The sequence below is a fragment of the Cricetulus griseus genome (assembly GCF_003668045.3).
Source record: "Cricetulus griseus strain 17A/GY chromosome 1 unlocalized genomic scaffold, alternate assembly CriGri-PICRH-1.0 chr1_1, whole genome shotgun sequence".
Lineage (NCBI taxonomy): Eukaryota > Metazoa > Chordata > Mammalia > Rodentia > Cricetidae > Cricetulus > Cricetulus griseus.
The window spans coordinates 114,233,975-114,258,884 of NW_023276807.1; the positions used below are offsets into that span (position 1 = coordinate 114,233,975).

Here is a 24,910-nt window from a genome sequence, read left to right on the forward strand (position 1 = left end):
TTCCATTTAACATATATGAGACTACTGCTGCTATATCTGGCATACTCTTTTGTATAGTCAAGTTTTTTTTTTTTTTTTTTTTTTTTTTTTTTTTTTTTAAACAGGAGTGCACTCAATGGCAAAAGTAAACACATGAACTTTTAACAGCCACTTATTCTCAAGGTTCAAAGTGTAAAGTCAAATGTGAACCATGACAATGAACCTTCCTAACTATAGAAGTTCATTGAGTTGTATAGTTTTTGGGTTTGGTTAATTTCGGTGTGTGATTTTTTTTTGGGGGGGTAACATTTTTATAATAAAGTTTAAAATAAATCAAAATAATAAATCCTTATAGAAAACCGTATTGACTTAAATTGCCTACTCTAATCATCTCCTGACTTTTGGGGCTGTTTTCATTTTTACTCTCCAGTCACAGTATATTTATTAATTTTTAATTCCATTCTCAGAAGGAAAGTTGTTAAAATTTTTTTGTTTTTTGTTTTTTGCTAACAATGAATATATAAGATTAGTACATGGTATCTCTGTTATTTAGAAATTGAAATAGCAATTTTAATACTAAAATGTATTGCTTTATTTTTAGCATATGTTACTTTGATCGAAAATGATTCAAATTCAGAAGTTAGGCGTGCGGTGTTATCCTGTATTGCACCATCAGCAAAGACTTTGCCAAAAATTGTAGGACGTACAAAGGATGTAAAGGAGGCTGTCAGAAAGCTGGCTTATCAGGTAAATAGTTAATATTTTCACTAGGCATGTTTTTGAAAGATGAGCCAATTTATGGTATTTTGGAAAAAATCTTGGTAACAATGATTTTTTTCCAGTTAGGACTTTTGAGGAATATAGGTGATTTAGAGAATTACTATATTACAGGTATTAACAGACAAAACATTTGGGTTAACTTATAGAAAAATGCAGTATTCATAAATAAGACATTGCTAAAGTATATTGGGATTAATGGTGATCTTGTACCTTTTAAGGTGTTAGCTGAAAAAGTTCATATGAGAGCCATGTCCATTGCTCAGAGAGTACTGCTTCTTCAACAAGGTCTTAATGACAGGTCAGGTAAGACACACATCTTTGTGAATACTGGATTTTGATGTTGGACTTGAAGTTAATAAAACTATTATTTCCATAAATTTGGTGAAACATTTGGGATTAAAGGCTTTGGTATTTTGAAGGAGAAAGGCATTTCTTTTAGACTTCCTGTGGTAAATTCTATGCAGTTGCTGTTCCCAGAAGTCTGACAGAATCTTTCTTTTTACCCCATCTTTCTTAGTACTATTGTGCTTTTCTATACAACATAAATTTGTTCTGTGCATCAGAAACAATTAAGAATGAGCAGACCTGTATAATGCCCCCACCCTTTCATCTATTAAACTAGAGAATCTGCTTATACAAAGGTTCTAAAAATTCTTGAATCTCATGAGGTCATTTAGTATCAGTTTTGGTGTACCAAGAAAGCAAACTTGAGTTTGTGAATATTGTCAGAGGACTGACTAGGATGCCCTTAAATCAGTGTCTCTCAACCTCTGGGTCACAACCCCTGTGGGGGTCGAATGACCCTTTCATAGACTATCAGAAAATTCAGATATATACATTATAATTCATAACAGTAGCAAAATAATTTTATGGTTTGGAGGTCACCCCAACATGAGGAACTGTATTAAAGGGTTGTAGCATTAGGAAGGTTGAAAACCACTACCTTAAATAAAAATAAAGTGTTTAGTAAAGTATGTTGTGATTTCAGTATTACAAATAGAATTCCTCTAATAGAAGTCTGTCAACAAGTGAAATAGTAGACTTTGCTTATTCTGGTGCTTGATGTTCAATGAAAAGACATGATAAAGAACTTTTTCATTAGGATATATAGGAGTTAGGGTTTTACTGCTGCACTCCCATTTGTATTTTGAAATAAGCATTATCATGATTTAGTAATAGTACATCTTTTTTGTTGGCTTGGTTTGTTCTACCTATAATCTCTATTTATATTGTAAATACTAATGTTAACATTGACTTTATAAAAGTTCATTAAAATGGGGATATTAGAGAGGGAAAAAGTCTAGAGTATACATTGTTTATCTGTTTTAAATGACTTACCAGATGCTGTGAAACAAGCAGTGCAGAAGCATCTTCTTCAAGGCTGGCTGCGTTTCACCGAAGGGAATATCTTGGAGTTGCTTCATCGGTTAGATGTGGAAAATTCTTCTGAGGTTGCAGTTTCTGTTCTCAATTCCTTATTCTCAGTGACTCCTCTCAATGAGTTGGTGGGAATCTGTAAAAATGATGATGGCAGGTATAGAATGAATTCATTATTTAAATTGTACAGTGTATTTAATTAAATTGAATTAAAATCCAAAATTAAAGTTATTTTTTGTTCCCTATACTTTGAGATTATTCTATCAGTACCTTTTATCTGTTTCATTCTTTAATGAATGTCTTTTTCCCCCTCTGGTATCAGAACTCATTACTTTTTATCAGATACTATTTCATTGTGCCCTTTCATTTTGTATTTTTATTTTTGCATACATTTATTGTGAAAACATCCCCAAATATGCATTCTTGCTTTGTTAGCTTATTTGAAGCTTTCTTTTTTGCCTTTCCTTAGTCTAAGTTTTGTTTTTTTTTTCTTTTTTTAAATTATTTTTATTTTATTAGTTCAAATTAGGAACAAGCTTCCTTCAGATGTCAATCCCTTCTCCCTCTCCCTCCCCTCCCCACCAATATCCCACCTGCCCCTAGCCATTCCCCCTCCACTCCCCAGGCAGGGTAAGGCCCTCAAAAGGGGCTCCCCAAAGTCTACCACATCATCCTGGGCTAGGCCTAGGCCCTTCCCCATGTGTCCAGGTCCAGAGAGCATCCCTTCATATGGGATGGGCTCTCAAAATCCCTTCCTTTTTTCTTTCTTTTTTTTTTTTAAGACCTTACATTTTTAATACAGTGCATTACCCCTGTACAAATGGAAAAAAATTAAGTTCAACATTTCTAGAACAATATGGCTGTTAATTTTTATACAATGCCGACTGAACTCGGTAAACTGGGATGCTTTTTTCCAAAGTTGACAGCACAGCTAAAGTTTCCAAAAATTCAAATTATATATATTTATATTTATATAAAAAGACCAATAATGGCAGTATGTTATGCATCAATAGCAGCAACAGCTTTTCCAGGTTCTGCAGTCATTTGAACAAAATTGTAGAGACATCCAGCACTCTCCATTTAAAAAAAAAAAAAAGTAAAAAACAAAATCCCAGAAAAACAGCACAGTTCTGTTACTCTTGTGGTACCTGGCACCATTTTTTTTTTTAAATTAGCTTCTCAATCATCATCTGGAAGGAAACCATTCTGAGCAATATCATTAAAAACAGCTCTGATAAAGCACGGTCACTACTATGTATCAAAAGCAGGTCCACATATGAGTGAGTGCATATCATGTTTGTCTTTTTGTGATTGGGTTACCTTGCTCAGAATGGTTTCTTCGAGTTCCATCCATTTTTCTGCAAATTTCAAGATTCCATTGTTTTTTCTGCTGAATAGTATTGTTTGGGTTTTTTTTTTTTTCTTTTTCTTTTCATTACTTTTTGGGTGGGTCAGTTAATGACTTAGTAATTAAAAGAAATCTACATCTTATTTCCATCCTTGTTTTGCTTTTCAACTGCATGTAAAGATAATGCTCTCTTATTTTCTTCTAAACAAAGGAAGTTGATTCCAGTGGAAACATTAACTCCTGAACTTGCTTTGTACTGGTGTACCCTTTGTGAATATTTGAAATCAAAAGGAGATGAAGGTGAAGAGTTTTTAGAACAGATTTTGCCAGAGCCTGTAGTATATGCAGAGTATTTACTGAGGTAAAATTTTTCTTTTGGTTTGAACTGTACTTAAGCTGCTCAGGTGCCAATCTCATAGCTCCCCTATTTAAAGTCATTGTTGGAAACAAGTTAAAAAGTATTGTTGTTCAAGTAGGTATAAATGGGTGTGTTCATTGAGTGTTGCTGAAGAATCTATTGTGTGCTTAGTATACTGAATGTATAGAGTCAGGGTCTTACTATCCCTGTCACATGGCTCAACATCAGCAGCTAATTAATGTGACTTTCCCTAATAAAACTTTACTTTTTCTTGAATTTTATCTAATTTATATAATAACAATTTTAAAAATCATTCTTTGTAAGCTGTACAAAAAACAGATGATTAGATTTGGTGCATTGAACTAGTTTCAGAATCATAAGGTGGAGATGAATGGCCAGTTTTAGTATAAAGCAAGTCTTTTTCAGTTAATAACACTAAAAATAAAATGGAACAACTTACATAACTTCAAAGTTTTATTTTCCTTAATTATCTGTCTTAACATATGTCTTGATAACTTTTATGTCAACTTGACACCAGCTTGAGTCATTTTGGAAGAGGACACCTCAACTGGGAAAATGCTCCCACTAGATTGGCCTGTGGGCAAGCCTGTGGTACATTTCCTTGTTTGATGGTTGATTTGGAAAGGCCTAGCTCACTGTGGGTAGTGATATCTCTGGGCTGGTGGTCCTAGATTCTTTAAGAAAGCAAACTGAGCAAGCCATGGGGAGTAAGCAAGTAAGCGGCATTCTTCCATGGCCTCTGCATCAGCTCCTGCCTTTAGGTCCTGCCCTGTTTGAGTTATTAACATGACTTCTTTCAGTGATGAACTATAATGTAAAATAGGAAATAGACCATTTCTTCCTCAAGTTGCTTTTGGTCAGGGTGTTTTACCATAATAGAAAGCCAACTAAGACTATAATTTCTACTTACTTCACTGCAAAGTTATATTAAAAAGCACTTATTCTTGTCAGAATTCAAATGTAGAGGTAAATTTATTCTTTGCTTCCCCAGTCCCAACAATCATTAGAGTTAACAGCTCAATATTTAGGCTGTGCATTTTCAAATCTCTTTCTTTACATGTTTTAAATGCTCAAGTAAGTTTCTTTTTGAAAATATAGCATTTTATATAGTACTGTTTTTTGATTTTTATTTTCTTTGATCTGTATATAAAATCATTAGTTGGTATGTGATATTACACTATTTTGTAGTGCCTTGTGTGTGCTATGTCTCTTCCCTAAGTTACATCTACTTTATTCTAATTATTTTAGTTATATCCAGAGCTTCCCAGTAGTTAATGAAGAACAGAGAAGTGATTTTAACTACATTGAAAATTTGATGACAAGAGAATTTATAGGTCAGCAATTGATTCTAATTATAAAATCTTTGGATACCAGTGAAGAAGGAGGAAGGTATGTCTAAATGTTAACATTAGATCTAATTTCTTATAATTTCATTTATTTAGTAACCTATTTTGTTTAATTTTTAAGATAATTCTGACTTTAATTTTAGCATAACTATAAATGATGAAGATATGTCCTCTGATTAATCAGGGTTTTTTTATAGAATAATTTTTATTTTATGATGTATCTTGATCATATCTATCTCAAGACTTACTTCTTTTAATCCTCAAGGAACATCTTTTACCTTGAGACCCTGGCCACCCCCCCCCCCCCCCCCCCCCCCGCCCTTTTTAACTTACTGAGCTCAATCATGTGCATGGTTCCATGGCCATCCATCAGATCATTGGCAGCATACCACCAGCTGCACCCCAGAAGAAAAATGATTCTCCCTCCCCTAGTAGCTATCAACTGCCAGTATCAACTTCTTAGCTGGTGGGGGTAGGGCCTCAGGAGCCCCTATCCCATCCATACTGGAATGTTGACTGACAGGTCTTTTGCAGGTAATCATAGTTGCAGTGAGTTCATGAGTGTAACAGCCAAGTCTTGTCTAGAGGAATCCTGGCTAATTCCCTATATTTAAGTACAGTTTTATTACAATATGGTTAGATATGTCTAGCCTAGAAGTGCTATTAAATTTTCTTTCCCCTTTCTGTATATTGAAGCATATTTACACATATGTAGTTGATTAATATTAGGGTATATTCTGAGAAATGTGTTGTTAGGTGATTTTGTTGGTGTGCAAGTATAAAGTATACATTTAGATGTTACAGGTTAATTGTTTCAAGTGGTCTTTCGGTATAATTAGAAGATGACAAAATATGTATGAGGCTGTTGTAAAAATAACTTTCATAGTAAGTAGTATTGTGCTGAGTATACTCTACAGTAATGGTAAAAAATACATTATGATAATTACATAAACCAATAACAGTCATTTAACATTAAGTATGTATGATTGCATGTAGTATATAATTGCATGTAGTATGCTCTTATATGTGTGGCAGTGTATGTTTGTTTATATCAGAATCATCAGAGAAATGCATTGAAGTACAGCATTGCTAGAGCTACTATACCATTAAGTATTAGATGTTTTCTAGCTCCATTATGATATTTTGGTACCTCCACCAGATATGTGGTCTAATGTTTACTGAAACATCATTATGTGGCACATGATTGCATATGTATGCATGTTTCTATGGGTATGTATGTATATAATCCTAGTATAATTACCTCAGAATAACTAATTTCTGATTTTTTTATTTAAAATATTTATTGCAGAGAGAGCAAATAGTGCTATCTAGATGGTTTGATTCACCTTTTTTTCCTGAGTTTTGTTATTTTAAGATCAGGGTATGAAAATATAACTTATGTATATTTTTAAATAAGTTTGCAGAATATGTGTTTTTTTTCCCTCTAAAGTCTGTATGTATGGAATTTGTACCTATAGTTACAAACAGAAGTAAAAACTAAAACAAATATAAAGGGAAATGTTAAAAAAAAATGTATTTTCAGTTGGCAAGATGGGTCAGGGCAGGGGGTAAAGGTACTTGCTGTCAAATCCAATGACTTTCATTTAATCTTTGGAACCCTCAGAGTAGAAGAGGAAAACTAACTCCTGCAATTTATTCTCTGATTTCCACATTCACTTCCAGGCATGAGTATGCACATAGAAAATAAAGAAAAAAGATGTTTAAAAATGTATATAATGTATTTTGTCATAGTGGTAGTTCAGTTAAAAAAGATCTTTTGATTACAGGAAACGACTGCTGGCTATTTTGCAGGAGGCTCTAATTCTGCCTACAACCCCGATATCCTTAATTTCTTTTATTGTTGAGAGACTCCTTCACATCATCTTAGACGATAACAAAAGGATACAGATTGTAAGTGCTTTTCTTTGTGATACAGTTAAGAAGCTTTGATTAAGTGGATCTCTGTGAGTTCGAGGCCAGCCTGGTCTCCAGAGCCGAGTGCCAGGATAGGCTCCAAAGCTACACAGAGAAACCCTGTCTCGAAAAAACCAAAAAGAAGCTTTGATTAGTGACATCCAAGAGTCTGAATTTCCCTTTAGCACCCTTGTCTTTGATTGTATTAGTGTTGTCCAATATGTTTTAAACGAACACAGTTTAAAACACCTTTCTTTATGAGCATGTGGTGAATTTATTGAGTCAGTGCAACAGGCATGGGAGGAGGGGACTGGTGGCATGAGGTTTTATTCATAATATTGGGAAGTAGAGTGTTGAAGGAAGAGTAAGTTATGTATACCTCGGTTGTAGCTTTGGACAAGTTTTTAGCTTATTTTACTCATCTACAAAACACTAATTAATCTTTTACTAATGTTCATAAGTCCTTGATAGATAGAAAAGTCAATTGAATAAATGTGCTATAGTAGTTCCAGAAATAAGGTCTACCCACTGGAGGTGGGTTAGCAAAAATAAATTTGTATTGATTAATAAAACCAAGCAGTTTGCTTGCTGGCTAGTTCAAAAATTAGTTTGTCCAAACCTCTCTTAAATATTCATACTTTCTATACTGTCCCTAATTAGTGGTTATTTATAATTTGCTTATTCTCAGATGGGAGGCACCCTTTTTCTGAACTAGTGAACTCCAAGTGACTCTGAAAGGAAAGTCATTATTATCATTGCTTATTACTTACATATTGTGTACCAGAGGAAGAAACTTAGTTTTGCCTTTTGTTTTTGTTTGAAATTAACTTCTACAGAACTGAGGAAGGAGTTAAGACTTTTAGGCACAACATTTTAAATTATAGAGAATAATCTTAGGGTAAAGTAATTCATTTTTTTCTGCTTTTCAAATATTACATTAGGGATAATTTGTCTTTAGTATCCATATGGCTTAAAAATTGTTACCTTTTACTCAAATAATACATCTGACTAGACTATTCATTCTTTCTGTTCATTTGTTTTTGTTTTATTTTTATTTTGAGACAGTTTTGTGTGTATGTGTGCGTGTGTGTGCGTGTGTGTGCGTGTGTGTGTGTGTGTGTGTGTGTGTGTGTGTGTGTGTGTGTGTGTTGTGTGTGTAGCCTTGACTGTCCTGGAACTAGCTTTGTAGACTAGGCTGGCCTCCAACTCTCAGAGATCCTCCTGCCTCTGCTTCCCGAGTGCTGGGATTAAAGGTGTGCACCGATACTGCCTGGCGACTATTTAGGTCTTTGTATTAGTTGCTGTCTTGTTGCTTTGACCAAATGCCTATTGTAATGGCTACTAATGTCAACTTGACAAGATTTAGAATAAACCAGAAGACAAACCTCTGGGTATCTTTGTGAGACAGTTTCTAGATTTGGGTGAGGTATGAGTGGTACCATTTTATGGGCTGAAGTTCTGAGCTGACTGGGTAAATTGGGTACCAGTATTCACACTGCTTTTTGACTATAATGCTGTGTGACTACTTCATGCTCCTTTTACCATTCCTTCTCCTCTATGGTAGACTGTTAGTTTCAAACTGAGCCAAAATGAATGCTTCCTTCCTTAAGCTGTTTTTGTCATAGCAATAAGAAAAGTAACTAATACCACTGAGAAGAAGCAACTAGGGAGGAAGTGTGGGGAAGGGAAAAGAAAGAAAGGGAAGAAGGGTTTGTTTTGGCTTGAGGGTGCAGTCTGTAATGATGGGGAAGATGTGTTAAGAAAAGTTCTAGCTATGGTAGACAGGAGCATGAGGCAGTTGGTGAGGCAATTGGTCAGTCACATTTTGTCCATAGAAAGCAGAGGTGAATCTGGTGCTCAGTTAGATTGTTATTCCCTTTTGCATTCTTACTCAGTGTGGCACCCCAACCTATGGGATGGTAATGCCCATATTTAGATTGTGTCTTCCCTTAGTCAAACCTCTTCAAAAATACCCTTACTGGAATCCAACCAGGTTGGCAGCGTAGATGAGCCTTTACAAGCCATCTCTTCTCAAGCACAGTCATTTTAAAATCAATTGTTCCAGGCAGGCAGTATTGCTTTTTCACTGCATCTTTTATTATAGGGTTGTCCATTGGAAAGAGTCACCCTCTTGGGGAGTTATCTGAAAACACCCTCTGATGACTTTCAAGTGATGCCAAGGCCAATCAAATGGACAATAATGATGAACCAACACAATCTTTACTTAAGATTATATAACAAATGAATGTGTATGATTTTTATATAATTCTGTGTTTGTTGTCTTTCAAAGATGACATTTGCTTGGAATTTGATATAGCAGTTTATTATCATTTACTGGATTACAGTTTGCATTTTTGAATTAAAATTTTATCAGGTCACAGAAATTATCTCAGAGATTCGTGCACCTATCGTTACTGTTCATGTTGATCCATCTGATACAAGAAAGAAGGAACTCAAGGTGAGTCTCTTCTGAATCAAAGATATGCCTTAGATTTCTGCCTCTTGCTGGACTGCTCAGATATGTTCTCATCAAGTTAAGTCATTAAGTGTCCCACTCTAAAAGTATTCAAATTGTTACCAGATTATAACATTTGCTGATAACTGTTTTAGGAGAATAAAATCTTCTGTTTTACTGTTTCAATCTTGAGTCTTTGAGATATTGTGACACATTTTCATGTTAGTTTTTTGGTAGATGATCAGTTTCTATCTTTCTTTAGATGGCTGAAATAAAAGTTAAGCTTATTGAGACTAAAGAAGCTTTGGAGAATTGCATTGCCATACAGGATTTTGATCAGGCATCAAAATTAAAAGAAGAGATAAAAACATTAGAAAATGCTAGAATAAACCTGTTAAAAGAGATGGAGGAACTTGAAATTAAAGAAGTTCACACCGAAAAGGTATATGTAATTTTTCATAGTAAATTTTAACTATTATATCAACACACCTTATTTTTTTTTGATTCATTAAACTACCAGAATGTATTTACTTTGGAGGGAGTTGTGACAATACATGAATTAAAATGAAAAGAGAAACTTTAGTTTTGAAATTTCTTTATTGTATTTTTATTATTGTGATGTTTGAGACAGTCTCATCATGTAACTCTGACTGGCCAGGAACTTGCTATGTAGACAAGCTGGCCTTGAACTAATGGAGATCTACTTGTCTATGCCTCTGCCTCCCTAGTGCTGGGATTAAAGTGGTATGCTACCACACCAGGCCTGACATTTTTGGACTTTGAAAAATAACCTTTAATTTGTGTAGCTGGGACTTGTTCTCTTGTCATGCTTATCCCTGGAATTTGATTGCTTTATTTCTTTTCGGGAAAACTAGTCTTCTAGTGATTTACTTAGGTGTTTTATTCATTTATTTATTTTTCTTGAATGGTCTAAAAAGGAATTGCATCCATCTTTTCCTTTTGTGAAAGGTCTATGACCTTTTTATTGCTAGGAAAAAACATCTTTGGTAAAGAAATACTTCAACTGAGATTTAGTATCTTCTTTGGTAAATATACATATGCATGGTTAGAAAAAGACCAAGCAGCTTTGTTATTTTTTAAAGTTTATTTATTTGTAGTTTAAAAATTAATTTATGTATATTTTTAAAATCTATTTGTGTGTATGAGTGTTTTACTTGGATGTATATGTGTGTTTTATGTGTGCCTGGTGCTCTTGGAGGTCAGAAGAGAGTATCAGATCCTGAGAAACTTGAGTTTCAGATGGTTACGAGCTGCTATGTGGGGGTGCTAAGAACAGGATGTGGTCTTCTATGAGAACACCAAGTACTTAAGACCACAGAACCCTCTTTCCAGTCACAGCTTTGTTAATGAAATACTTGATATTTAGTAATATTTGAAGTGTTGCTGTTTTCTAACTTAGCCATTTGACAAATTATCTCTTAAAAGTATTATGTCTTTGGTCATGAATTTTTTTAGCATATGATAGAATGTATCAGTTTATATATTTTATATTTTTAAAGGTCTTGTCTTTGTATTGAACATTTCTACAATTGCACTTTGATTTGGGGAGTCCTTAAGGCAGTGCTGAATAGGAAAGTTTACCATATATAAGAGTGTTTTAGAATTAATCATGTATCCTTAAACTTTCTAGTCATAAATATATCCTAACATAACAACTCATATTCTCAGTGAGAATGTCTCAATTATTTTTATTTACAATTGGTGGCTTATCCTAGCCTATCAAATTTTAGGAACAACAAAAAATGAAAAAAATTCAAATTAATAAACTATTTGGATAAGTGTGATGGTATGTATCTATAATATTAGTGCTTTGAGTTAGAGGGAGAAGATCTGGATCAAGGCCATCTTGGGCTATGGAAGTGAGACCCTGTTTTAAAAATCTAAGGAATGGAGATGTAGCTTAATATGAGAGTGCCTGCTTAGTATATGTAAGGCCCTAGGTTTGATTCCTAGCCCTGTCTGTCCCTCCTCCCCCAAAAGAGAAGGAAAACATTTGTAAAGGTAATCTACCTGACTAATAGTCTGATTAATAATCTCTTGACTTCCATTGAACATTGAGTGTCTTTTTTTCTTATTTTGGAGCCATAACTATTATAATTCTAATGTAACAGACAATGTGACCAGGAAACTATAGAAATTTTATTGAGAAGTATGTAATCTATATAGAATGCTACTGGTTTCCCTAGAAGAAGAAATAGATTAACCTGAGATGTGAATAAAATTAATGTGTTAGACTTGAATGAAAACATTGTTATGAGATACTAGCTAAGAAAACAGTTGGAAGGGCAGGAATGTTTGTTTGGGTTCATTGTTTCAGGGGTTTCTACACTTTAGGGTTGAAAGGGTATGAAAGTCCTAAGCTGTTTTTTCCTTTCCTGGATTGTGTTCTTGTTCAGACCTCCTGCCTGTGGGATGGTGCTACTTGTATTCAGAGTGGGTCTTCCCTTCCTTCCTTAATTGTCTTTGGAAACACTGTCACAGACACATCCAATGTATGCTTTACTAATGTTCACTAGCTGCTTCTCAGCCCAATCAAGTTGTTACAAGTTTAACTATCACACATAGTACAACCTAACAAGAGTACAACCTAACAAGTTAAAGGATGGTTTGGTTTGTCTATCCTTTAGTGGTAAGCTAGTCAGGTGATTACTCCTTCAAGAACTTTACAAATGTACATTCATTATTCTTATTGCTCCCAAGTTCTACTGGTCTTTCAAACCTAAATAGTTACTATAAAATTTATGCCTTTAAAAGCACTTGGTGTTGTCTTTCCTTAATGAGTAGTTAAGGAAATACAGATGTTGTAATAGTGTGTATGATGTCCCAGGGTTTTAAAAATGGTGCTTGTTGTGCTTTAAAACTTGAGGTTTACATAGAGAGAGAATTGGATTGATAATAGATAAATAGATAAACAGAGAAAATGTTAAGGGCCAAGTAAATGTAAGGCCTCAGCTAGTCAATATTAAAGAATCTACCTTATTCAGAGATGATGGTGGATACAAGAATATTTAGAGTAGGATGAGTACTCTGTCTTTAGAATGGTTAGTATTTGAAAATAGATTAAAAAGTGATAAAGGCCTAGATAGTCATTATTCTTGGTAGACTTTTGGAAGTATAGCTTGAGATGATGGCACTGTGAATGAGACAGTGGTCAATATAAATAGAAGAGATGTATGATAGAGTTATTTAAGGTTTAGTAGTAAGAAGAAGAGAGAAACAAGAGTTTCTTGGGCCTTTTTTGCTTTTGACAAATGGAGAGAGTTGTTCATAATATAGAACACATGAGCTAGAAATTAAGTAATTTGTTAGTTCCATTTTGGAGTTGACTTTGAGGAGCCCATGGGACATGCAAGAAGTGTATTGTCTTACTTGTATATAAGAAGTTGAAATTTTGAAAATAGCTGGGTACTATGCGACAGAACTTTTACTGGGGAGATGCAATGCATACATCCATTCACCCAATAGGGATCCCACCATAGACCAAAGTACAGATAATACCAAAGTCCAACTTGGTGAACCATTGAGTTTTACTGGGGTTACTTATAGAAATATGAGAGAGGGGTTACTTATAGGAGCAAAAATGACTCATAGACATCTGCGTCACCAAAGCCCACCCTAGAGTTGGTGACAGCTCACAAAGCTGGGAACCTATAGCACACTATATACTCTGCAGGCAGCTTATCAGGCTGGAGAATGTCCTTTCCAGGTGCCTTACTTGTTCTAATCCTTTAACAGGCAGCTCAGCTTGTTTCTGCTTCTTCCACGCAGAAAGCGTGGTCTGGTATCAGAGTTTTTGTTGGTGGCTTGTCTGAAAATCTTTTCAGCTTTTACTGCTTACTCTGGCAGGGAGGGGCTTAGTGATTTTGGTCATTTTCAGTGATTTCTTGAATCTATTGTGAGTTGTTCACCTTCTGTTTAAGGAGCTTCCTTTAGGATGGAAAGTTTCAATTTAGGAAAAAACTGCTAAATAACCCTGGGCCAGCTTAATAATGAAAAATGGAGTTGCATGGTTGGACAAAATTAATTGTCTAGGTAACAGAGAGTGACAATATGCCAAAGAAAAATTCTCAAGAGAGAAATTGTTTAAGGGATAGGCAAAAGATATTCTTACTAATGCTGGATATTTTGTCCCTTATTTTAGAATGATGCTGAAACATTACAGAAGTGTCTTATTATGTGCTATGAACTATTGAAGCTGATGTCCATTTCAACTGGAATTGGTGCAACCATGAATGGGATCGTTGAATCTTTGGTAGACTGCTGGCCTCTGAGGCCTTATACTCTTATACTTTATTATATAATATGTTCATTAGTGCTTAAAATAAAATTATCATTTAAAACATCTGATAAATACAAATAGTGAACTATGTATATCCATAGTGACTACTACATAGTATGAGGAATAATAAGATAATGCATTTTTATAGTCACTGTGTTTTAAATAAAATATAATCAGTTCACTCAGCATATGTTCACTGAATGCATGTTATCTAAGAAATGCTTAAAATACAGTGTGCATAAGATATAAAACATGCAGCTTGCCATCCTGGATCTTCTGCTCAAGTGAGGGTGACGTTAAAAATAGATGCTATATATATTTATGTACTTATGTGTGCAATAATAACAAAAAAAGAGGCCATCCATTTAAAAGAAGATATGGGGAGAATGCAGTGGGTGGGAGGTTACATGGAAGGGGTTGAAGGGAGCAAAGGGAAGGGGGAAAGTATTATAATTAAAATATAAAAAATAGTTACTTGGGCTATAGTCACTGCTTATGAATATTTATATGGTTATAAGTTAACTTAATAATTGCAGGGTTTGACTTATTCAAGGAGAATGGTCCTGCTATGATACTTAAAAGATATATGAAAAAGAGATATGAAGAATATTTAAAACCACAGCCATGTATAACAATTAAAAACTAGGTTAGATTGATGCATAGTATAACAGTTTTAAAGATGGAAGAATATGAATTTGTCTCACTAATAGGTTTTGTCATTTATATTCTATTCTATACAATATTTTGAGTATATAAGGTAAACTATAACATAAAAATAGTACTTTTACTAATTTCTTTTTGCTTTAATAAGGATTTTAAAACAACCAAAATGACATGTGATTTCTATTTGTGGACTCTATTTCTGTTGGGTAATAGTAAATAGGAGTCATCAAAATCAGATTGTTAAACATGCTAAAGACACACTAAGATGTGTCTGAAATAAGGATGTAGGAAGTACTACACATTATATTAAAGAGTTTTGTCTCAATCTGTTAGCATTGGGAGTCCTTGAATCAGTTTAGCAGATGTGGGAGTATTACATATTGAAACAGGAGCATTGCTCTGGCTGTGTTCTGTTTAATCAACTTTGTAATTACCCCTTTTCATTTTTAACTGATAAAACTTTCTTCTTTATTATCAGTATGGAAATGAAATGGCCTTACAAAATTATATGGAAGTCATCATTTTGATGGTGATTTTAATATGGCATTGTAAATTTCTTCCCTTGGTCAACATTATTTTAATTTTTACTTTGTTGTAGATTCTCCCTGGAATAATAAGTGTTCATCCTATAGTAAGAAATTTGGCTGTTTTGTGCTTGGGATGCTGTGGACTACAGAATCAGGATTTTGCAAGTAAACACTTTATGTTATTTTTACAGGTAGGATTTATTTATGACAAAAATCATGTTTCTATTTCCTGAAATGCTTTGTGTTTCTGGTGATATGTTAATATTCTGAATGTGTTCAGATGCTTATTGATGACTGTGGATAATCTGTAGGGATTCAATTTTTATCTTGATATCTTTTCAAGATGTCCTAATAGAAAAAAATGAAGTAATAATTTGAGAATGTAGCTTATGAGAGTGCATACTATGTTCTGTCAGTGTTCTCATCTTAGGATAAACACATTAGGTAAGTGATGAAGAAAACCAACTTAACTTTGTGTTGTTGGAGCTTGGATTTCTGAAAGGGAAACAAACTGAAAAACATGAGTGTTATGTCTGCTGAGCAAAGATAGAGCTTTGCAGCAGCAGGAATAAGAATGAGAAGAGGGAGGGAGATTCATTGATGGTGGCCTTTTGACATTCAGGATTATTGAGAAAAGTTAAAGAGCAAACTTTATAAATACTTCTTGGGTTCCTTTTTTTTTTTTTTTTTTTTGTTTGGTTTTGAGACAGGGTTTCTCTGTGTAGCTTTGGAGCCTATCCTGGCACTGGCTCTGTAGACCAGGCTGGCCTCAAACTCACAGAGATCGCCTGCCTCCCGAGTGCTGGGATTAAAGGTGTGCGCCACCAATGCCTGGCCCTTTTTTTTTTTTTTTTTTAAGACTTATTTTTCTATGTATATCTCTGTGTGTATATTATGGTGATATTTTGTTTATGCTATAACAAATAAAGCTTGCCTGAACATCAGAGTGTAACGCTAGCCACATTAGTTAGCAATAGAGGCCAGGCAGGGATGACACATACCTTTAATCCCAGCAGTCGTGAGGTAGAGGCAGACGGATCTCTGTTAGTTGCAGGCTACCCTGGGCTACACAAAAATTTATCCCGTCTAAAATAGAAAGTTGATCCCAGCACTTGGGATACCACCTATGCCTTTAATCACAGCACCAGGGAGGTGGAGACAGGAATGATATGGCTGGGCAGAGAGAAAAATATAAAGTGGACGAAGACAAGAGCTCAGTGCAGTCCGAGCAACAGTTAGTCTGAAGTAGTCCAAGGAGCAGTCAGTCTGAGGAGGCAGTCTGAGGACAGGATCGCCCCTTTGGTCTGAGCATTGGTAGAGGTAAGAACTCTAGTGTCTGGCTGCTCTGCTTCTCTAATTCTTCAACTTTCACCCCCTGATAGCTGACTCTGAGTTTTTCTTTTTAAGACCAAAAAGAATTTGTGCTACAGTATATATATGCTATGTTTGTGTGGGTGCCCATGGAGGTAGAAGAGGACATTGAATCCTCAAGAGCTGGTGTTACAGCTGGTAGTGAGCTGCCTGGCATGGGTGCTGGGAACTGAACTTGTTTCCTTTGTAAGAGCAATAACTGCTCTTTACTGCTGAGCAACCTCTCCATCTCAGACATCTCAATTTCTTAGGAAAGAGAATAGAAGAGAGAGGTCTTGGGGGTAGTACTTTGCTTTGCTTGTTGGAGGAACAGGAGGACATATGGCTAGGAAAGTCTAAGCAAAGTGAAGTATAACAGGAGAAGGAGTTTGCAGGATGTTCTTATCTTCCAAGAACTTACACTGGAAAAATATAGATTTTCACTGTGAACAATTCAGGGAAGAAATTTGTTTATTTTGTTTTGATTCTTTTGACCCCAACCCTCACGTAATACAGTTGTTGGATCTGGTGTGTTTTAAAAGTTAAAAAGTATTTATGAATAATAGCAGATTGAGGGGCAGAAAACTTTCGAGTTTGCCTATATTTTGTATACTATTCAGAGTTATGATTTTTAATTATTTTTATTTTTTTATTTATTGCTTAGCCTTAGTTTACACAGCTGAGTCCATGATCAAAAGAAGATAAATACTGAGTAGATTCAATCTTGTAATCTTTTTAAAAGTTGGTTTTTTGTTTTTGTTTCTTTTTTTTTTTTTTAACCTTATTTATTTTTGGTATTTTGAGACAGGATTTCTCTGTGTAGCCGTGGCTGTTCTGGACCTCATTTTATAGACTAGATTCGCCTCTAACTCAGAGACATGCCTGCCTCTGTCCCCAGAGTCCTGAGATTAAAGGCATGTACCACCATGCCCAGTTCTATAAAAAAAGTTTTAAAAATAAGTATTCTCAAGGCTTTCATTGGACAATTTTTAGATGAGTGATATGTCTATATTGGGATAAGAGAACTTGTTAAGTGCTAATAATAACAGTTGATATGATGTATGAAGATTTGTTAGAAAGGCAGAAGAGGGGAATTATTCCACTTTAAAATCTCCTTAGAATAGAGTGTTGGTTGCTATTCCTGCATGTTAGGGGCATGAGTGTAACAAGGAAACTGGATGCTGAGGTAGTAGCTTATCTGGATGGAGCCATCAGAATAACTGTTAAAAGAATGTGTTATGGCAGCTTTACAGGACTTATTCTCCAAACATGTAGTGGGCATGTTCTTGAAATTCTCTGCAAAGTTTTGAAAATAAGTCATTTTTCTAATTAAACTAATTTGTCCAACATAGGGGTGATTGAATAACATAGTTAATCTTTCATAATAGAATTCCTTTACCCCCATGGTTTTGGAATTTACTGTGTAGTTCTTAACTCAAGATAGACTTGAACTGTGTGTGCATGTGCAGAGATCTATGTTGGGTATCTTCCAAAAGGATCTCTTACTGATCTAGGACTTCCTTGATTTGGTTAGGGATCCACCTGTCTCTGTCCCACTAGAGATAGAGTTATAGATGTGCACTGCTATGCACCCAGCTTCTTCTGTGGATGCTGGTTGTTGGCAGTGAGGTATTCTTGCTTATGTTTGACAGGCACTTAGCTAACTAGACCATTTCCCTAGCTCCTGAAACTGCTTTATAAAAGAGTCTAGTTGGCAACTGACTTCATGGTATGAAATCTAAAATTGTTTTTTTTGTATTAAAATATTTTATTTTTTTCCAATTTTTTTATTTGAATTAGAAACAAGGTTGTTTTACATGACAATCCCAGTTCCTTTCTCCCTCCCATCTTCCCCTACCACCCCCTCCAACTAAAACCCTACCTGTCACATATCCTTTCTTCTATTCTTCCCCTGACTCAACCTTTCTGCTCCCTCATGACGTCTGCATCCTTCCTCTTCTTCCCTTCTCATTCTCATAGCTCCTGCCCCCCTCTTCCCATGCTCTCAATTTGCTCAGGGGATCTTGACCCTTTCCCCTTCTGAAGGGTACCATGTATGTCTCTCTTAGGGTCCTCCTTGTTTACTAGCTTCTCTGGCAGTGTGGATTGTAGGCTGGTAATCCTTTGTCTAAAATCCACATATGAGTGAGTACATATCATGTTTGTCTTTTTATGATTGGGTTACCTCGCTCAGAATGGCTTCTTCTACTTCCATACATTTTCCTGCAAATTTCAAGATTCCATTTTTTTTTTCCGCTGAGTAGTACTCCATTGTGTAAATGTACCATATCTTCTCTATTCATTCTTCAGTTGAGGGGCACCTAGGATGCTTCCAGTTTCTGGCTATTACAAATAGTTCTGCTATGAACATCGTTGAACAGATGTTCTTGATGTATGAATGTGCTTCTTTTGGGTATATGCCTAAGATTGGAATTGCTGGATCTTGTGGTAGACTGATTCCCATATTCTTGAGGAGTTGCCACACTGATTTCCAAAGTGGCTGTACAAGTTGGCGCTCCCACCAGCAGTGGAGAAGTGTTCCCCTTTCTCCACTTCCTCTCCAACATGAATTGTCATTGGTGTTTTTGTTTTTGGCCATGCTGACAGGAGTAAGATGGTATCTCAGAGATGTTTTGACTTGCATTTCTCTGATGGCTAAGGATGGTGAACTCTTTCTTATGTGTCTTTCAGCCATTTTAGATTCCTTTATTGAGAATTGTCTATTTAGTTCTGTACCCCACTTTTTAATTGGCTTGTTTGGTGTTTTGGAGACTCCCTTTTTGAGTTCTTTGTATATTTTGGATATCAGCCCTCTGTCAGATGTGGGGTTGGTGTATATCTTTTCCCAGTCTGTGGGCTGCTGTTTTGTCTTGCTGACTGACTCCTTTGCCTTACAGAAGCTTCTCAGTTTCAGGAGGTCCCATTTATCAATTGTTGATCTCAGTGTCTGTGCTACTGGTGTAATGTTCACGAAGTGGTCTCCTGTACCAATTAATTCAAGGGTATTTCCCACTTTGTCTTCTAATAGGGCTAATGTGGCTGGGTTTAAGTTGAGGTCTTTGATCCATTTTGACTTAAGTTTTGTGCATGGCTATAGGCTTGGGTCTATCTGTAGTCTGAGTGCAGTTATGCCAGCACCATTTGTTGAAGATGTTCTCTTTGTTCCATCGTATAAATTTGGATTGCTTGTCAAAAATCAGGTGTTCGTAGGTGTGTGGGTTAATATCAGGGTTTTCAACTCTATTCCATTGGTCTGCATGTCTATTTTTGTGCCAATACCAAGCTGTTTTCAGGACTGTGGCTCTGTAATAGAGCTTGAAGTCAGAGGTAGTGATGCCTCCAGAAGTTCCTTTATTGTACAGAGTTATTTTGTCTATCCTGGGTCTTTTGTTTTTTCCCATATGAAGTTGAGAATTGTTCTTTCAAGGTCTGTGAAAAATTGTGTTGGGATTTTGATGGGGATTGCATTGAATCTTCAGATTGCTTTTGGCAAGATTGCCATTTTTACTATGTTTACTTCAAGAGCATGGGAGGGAGATCTTTCTATTTTCTGGTATCTTCTTTGATTTCTTTCTTTAGAGAGTCAAAATTTTTATTGTACAGGTCTTTTGTTTTTTTGGTTAGGTATTTTATGTTGTTTGTGGCAATTGTAAAGGATGATGTTTCTCTGGTTTCTTTGTCCACCAATGTGTCATCGGTATATAGTAGGGCTACAGATTTTTTTTTTTTTTTGAGTTAATCTTGTATCCTGCCACTTTGCTGAAGTTGTTTATCAGCTGTAGGAGTTCCCTGGTAGAGTTTTTCGGGTCCCTTATGTTGACTATCATATCATCTGCAAATAGTGAGAGTTTGACTTCTTCCTTTCTGATTTGTACTCCTTTGATTTCCTTTTGTTGTCTTATTGCTCTAGTTAGAATCTCAAGGACAATACTGAAGAGGTATGGAGAGAGTGGACAGCCTTGTCTTGTCCCTGATTTTAGAGGAATTGCATTGAATTTCTCTCCATTTAATTTGATGTTGGCTGTCGGCTTGCTGTATATTGCTTTTATTATGTTAAGGTATGTTCCTGTTATCCCTGATTTCTCCAAGACCTTTATCATGAAGGGGTGTTGGATTTTGTCAAAGGCTTTTTCAGCATCTAGTGAGATGATCATGTGTTTTTTTTTTTTTTTTCCTCAGTCTGTTTATATGGTGGATTCCATTGATTTTCGTATGTTGAACTATCCTTGCATCCCTGGGATGAAGCCTACTTGATCATGGTGGATGATTTCTCTGATGTGTTCTTGGATTCGATTTGCCAGCATTTTATTGAGAATTTTTGCATTAATATTCTTGGGATGTTGGTCTGTAGTTCTCTTTCTTAGTTGTGTCTTTGTGTGGCTTGGGTATCAAGGTCATTGAAGCCTCATAAAAAGAGTTTGGCAATGACCCTTCTGCTTCTATTGTGTGGAATACTTTGAGGAGATTTGGTATTAGCTATTCCTTGAATTTCTGGTAGAATTCTGCACTGAAGCCATTGGCCCTGAGCTTTTTTTGGTGGGGAGACTTCTGATGACTGCTTTTATTTCATTAGGGGTTATAGGTCTATTTAAGTTGCTTATCTGTTCTTGATTTAATTTTGGTAAGTGAAATCTGTCCAGAAAATTGTCCATTTCCTTTAGATTTTCGAATTTTGAGAAATACAGGTTTTCGAAGTATGAGCTGATGATTCTGTGGATTTCTTCTGTGTCTGTTGTTATGTCCCCCTTTTCATTCATCATTTTATTAATTTGCATGTTCACACTCTGCTGTTTGGTAAGTTTGGATAAAGGTTTAATCTATCTTGTTGATTTCCTCAACGAACCAACTCTTCTTTATATTGATTCTTTGTATTGTTCTCCTAGTTTCCATTTTATTGATTTCAGCCCTCAATTTGATTATTTCCTGGCATCTGCTCCTCCGGGGTGTATTGGCTTCTTTGTTTTCTAAAGCTTGTGCTGTTAATTCTCTAGTATGATTATTCTCCTGTTTCTTCATGTGGACACTTAGTGCTATGATCTTTTCTCTTAGCACTGCTTCCAAAGTGTTCCATAGGTTTGGATATGTTGTGTCCTCATTCTCATTGAATTTTAGGAAATCTTTAATTTCTTTTTTTATTTCTTTCTGGACCCAGGAGTTGTGCAATTGAGTGTTACTTAATTTCCATGAGTTTTTAAATTTTCTGTAATTCGTGTTGTTGTTGAATTCTAACTTTAAAGCACGGTGGTCTGATAAGATACAGGGGGTTATTTCAATTTTTTTGTACCTGTTGAGGTTTGCAGTGTTGCCAAGTATGTGGTCGATTTTAGAGAAGGTTCAATGTGGCGCTGAGAAGAAGGTAAATTGTTTTGTATTTGGATGGAATGTTCTATAGATATCTGTTAGGTCCAATTGGACCATAACTTCTATTAGTTCCTTTGTTTCTTTGTTAAGTTTCTGTCTGGTGTTCCTGTCCAGTGGTGAGAGTGAGGCGTTGAAGTCTCCCACTATAAGTGTGTGCAGTTTTATATGTGATTTGAGTTTTAGTAATGTTTCTTTTACGAATGTTGATGTCTTTGTATTTGGGCCATAAATGTTCAGAACTGAGAGTTCGTCCTGATGAATTTCTCCTCTGATGAGCAGGAAGTGACCTCCTTTATCTCTTTTGATTGGAAATCTAAATTTATTAAGTGAAGAGAAAAAAAAACTTACTTCAAACGAATGTAAGAGTACTGATATTGTAACTATGTTGTAATATAACTATACATTTTTTCTGGATCTTTAAAATGATTAAATTTTACCAGAGGTGAGGTTTTTTTTTTGTTGTTTTTTTTTTGTTTTTTTTTTTTGGTTTTTTTTTTTTCTTATGAAAGGACCAAATAATACAATCCAGCCAGACTCTTCACTCCAGAACTTTTTTTCCACTGCAAAGATTGATTTAAGGACATAGCTCTAGATGTCATGAGAAACACATTTCTTTTTTAAAATTGAAATTTCAGCTAGGTGGTGGTGGTGCATGCCTTTAATCCCAGCACTTGGGAGGCAGAGACAGTTGGATCAGTGAATTCAAGGCCAGCATGAACTGCAAAGTGAGTTCCAGGACAGCTAGGACTGTTATACAGAGAAACCCTGTCTTCAAAAAGCAAAATAACACAAAACAAAAATAATTAAAATAATAAAATTAATTTTTAATTCTGAAATGAGTTGTTTTGTTTACACTTAGCAATGCCATTGAAATTTGATTATGAAAAGATAATTTTAGGATATACAATTAAGTTGTTTTACTGAATTTTTGGGGGTGTTGTCTAATTATAGGTTTTGAAAATTGATGATGTCACAATAAAAACCAGTGCCTTGAAGGCAATCTTTGACCAGCTGATGACATTTGGGATTGAACCATTTAAAACTAAGAAAGTTAAGGCCATTCAGTGTGAAGATGAAGAAATAAACAGTGATGATGAACAAGAAGCAAAAGATGTTGAAGAGACTGCCACAGCTAAGAATGTTCTGAAATTCCTTTCTGATTTCCTAGATAGTGAGGTAAGAAGTCATTCAGCTCTACAGTTATGAAATATTTGTAGCATGTGTTTATGTTCTTAGCTGTAAGTTTTGTACCAAAGTTTACCTTTGACACAGTTTAAATTTTAAATGTATTATAATTAGTTTTCATTATCAAATTGGTATACAAAGAATTGAAGGATTTTTATCACAGTATTTTTATCACAGTCACAGACATGTAAACAACAAACTTTTGCAAATGAACATTTTTCCCTTTTTAAGAAGTATTTATTAAATATTTTTGCTTTTTCTTAATTTTCTGTTCTGTTCTAGAACAGAAATTCAGCTGAAGGCTGAATGGGTACACATGTGCATGCATGCTTGTGCATATGTTTAACTTTAGATTGCTGAATTGAATTGGCTTGTTAACAAGTAACTTTGGAAGAGGGGGATTCTTGGGATTTTTTCTGAGTGTAGAACCATGCTATTTCTAAATAGGTACCATATTAGTGCCTTTTGTTTTTTGTTCAATTGTTGTGCTTCATCTTGTGGTGCAGTGTTAAGTAGCTGAAGCAGATGTCCTTTTCCTATTCCTGGTTTTAAGGGGAACATTATGAATTTTGTTAATAAATGTACTCTTGGTTATAAGGCTTTCATGAATGTATTTTACCATTTTGAGAGGATTACTTTCTATTCTTAGATCCCTTGCTATTTTGTGTTTGTATTTTAATAAAAAATTGTTTAATTTTTTGAAGTGTTCATTTTGCTTCAATCAATATGATCATGAGGGATTTTCTTCTTTTTGACGTGTTAATAATGATATGTAATTACTTGATTGTTATATGTACCACCTGTGCATTTGTGTGATAAATTCTGCTTGCTCCTGATGCATGGCCCTTTCACTTTGTTCATGAATTTGGTTTGCTACTATTTTGATCAAAATTTTTATTATTTTATTTTTCGAGACAGGGTTTCTCTGTGTAGCTTTGGAGCCTATCCTGGCACTCGCTCTGGAGACCAGGCTGGCCTCGAACTCACAAAGATCCTCCTGCCTCTGCCTCCTGAGTGCTGGGATTAAAGGCGTGCGCCACCAACGCCCGGCATTGATCGAAAATTTTTAATTTATTTTTGTAAGTGATATTCATGCATAGTTTTCTTGTTATGTCTGATTTTCTTTCTCCATATTTTCTATTGATTACCTAATTTTAAATTTTGTTTGCTTTACACTTAGATTATTTGCTCTTTTCTCGTTAAATAAGGTGTTATTTAGGTTATTGACTTGCCTTTTTAAGTGTAGATATTTATTTCTACAAACTTTGCTCTGAGCATTATTCATTGTAATCCTGTATTTTATTTTAGTTCTTTTTTTTGAGACAGCTATGTTCTGTAGCCAAGTTAGTTTATAACTTTATAGCCAAGGCTAGCTGCAAACCTGCAGTGTTATTTCTATTTTTATCAAATTCATAATAAAATTAATGATTTTTGGAAAGTTAATTTAAAATATCACACATAATCTTATAAAGAAACTAGAGTTAAAACTTTCTGATTGAGTGTCATTTTTACTAGGTATCTGAACTCAGGACAGGAGCTGCAGAAGGACTAGCCAAGCTGATGTTCTCTGGGCTTTTGGTCAGCTGCAGGATTCTTTCTCGACTTATTTTGTTATGGTATAATCCTGTGACTGAAGAGGATGTTCGACTTCGACATTGTCTAGGCGTGTTTTTCCCCATGTTTGCTTATGCAAGCAGGTATCGAGTCACTGATAAAATCTTATTTGATGTCAGATCCTGCCCCCCATGCACACCTGAATTTTATGTATGTCATTTGTTATTGATATACCTTTTTTCAGTAGATGAAGATAAGAATGTAACATATATTTTATATAACCAGATTTTTTATCTCTTTCCTGTATTGAAGTATACCTTATCTTCAATAGGTCTATTTTATGCATATTTTAGAATTAGACTTTTCTCTCAAATAATGTTTTGCCAACATAC

At 35.1% G+C, this 24,910-nt stretch overlaps 1 protein-coding gene across 3 annotated transcripts in view; it reads left to right on the forward strand.

Moving 5' to 3' along the window:
• The window catches only part of Ncapg (non-SMC condensin I complex subunit G), a 38,598-nt gene that overhangs the window by 3,407 nt on the left and 10,281 nt on the right, over window positions 1-24,910 (forward strand). For all 3 annotated transcript variants that reach the window (XM_027386979.2, XM_027386980.2, XM_027386981.2), the window contains exons 4-15: window positions 581-726; window positions 978-1,062; window positions 2,101-2,293; window positions 3,696-3,845; window positions 5,112-5,252; window positions 6,997-7,120; window positions 9,498-9,581; window positions 9,841-10,020; window positions 13,741-13,851; window positions 15,140-15,259; window positions 22,731-22,955; window positions 24,480-24,661. In XM_027386979.2, coding sequence (XP_027242780.1) covers window positions 581-726; window positions 978-1,062; window positions 2,101-2,293; window positions 3,696-3,845; window positions 5,112-5,252; window positions 6,997-7,120; window positions 9,498-9,581; window positions 9,841-10,020; window positions 13,741-13,851; window positions 15,140-15,259; window positions 22,731-22,955; window positions 24,480-24,661 — 1,741 coding nt within the window. The remainder of the gene's footprint in view (window positions 1-580; window positions 727-977; window positions 1,063-2,100; window positions 2,294-3,695; window positions 3,846-5,111; window positions 5,253-6,996; window positions 7,121-9,497; window positions 9,582-9,840; window positions 10,021-13,740; window positions 13,852-15,139; window positions 15,260-22,730; window positions 22,956-24,479; window positions 24,662-24,910) is intronic.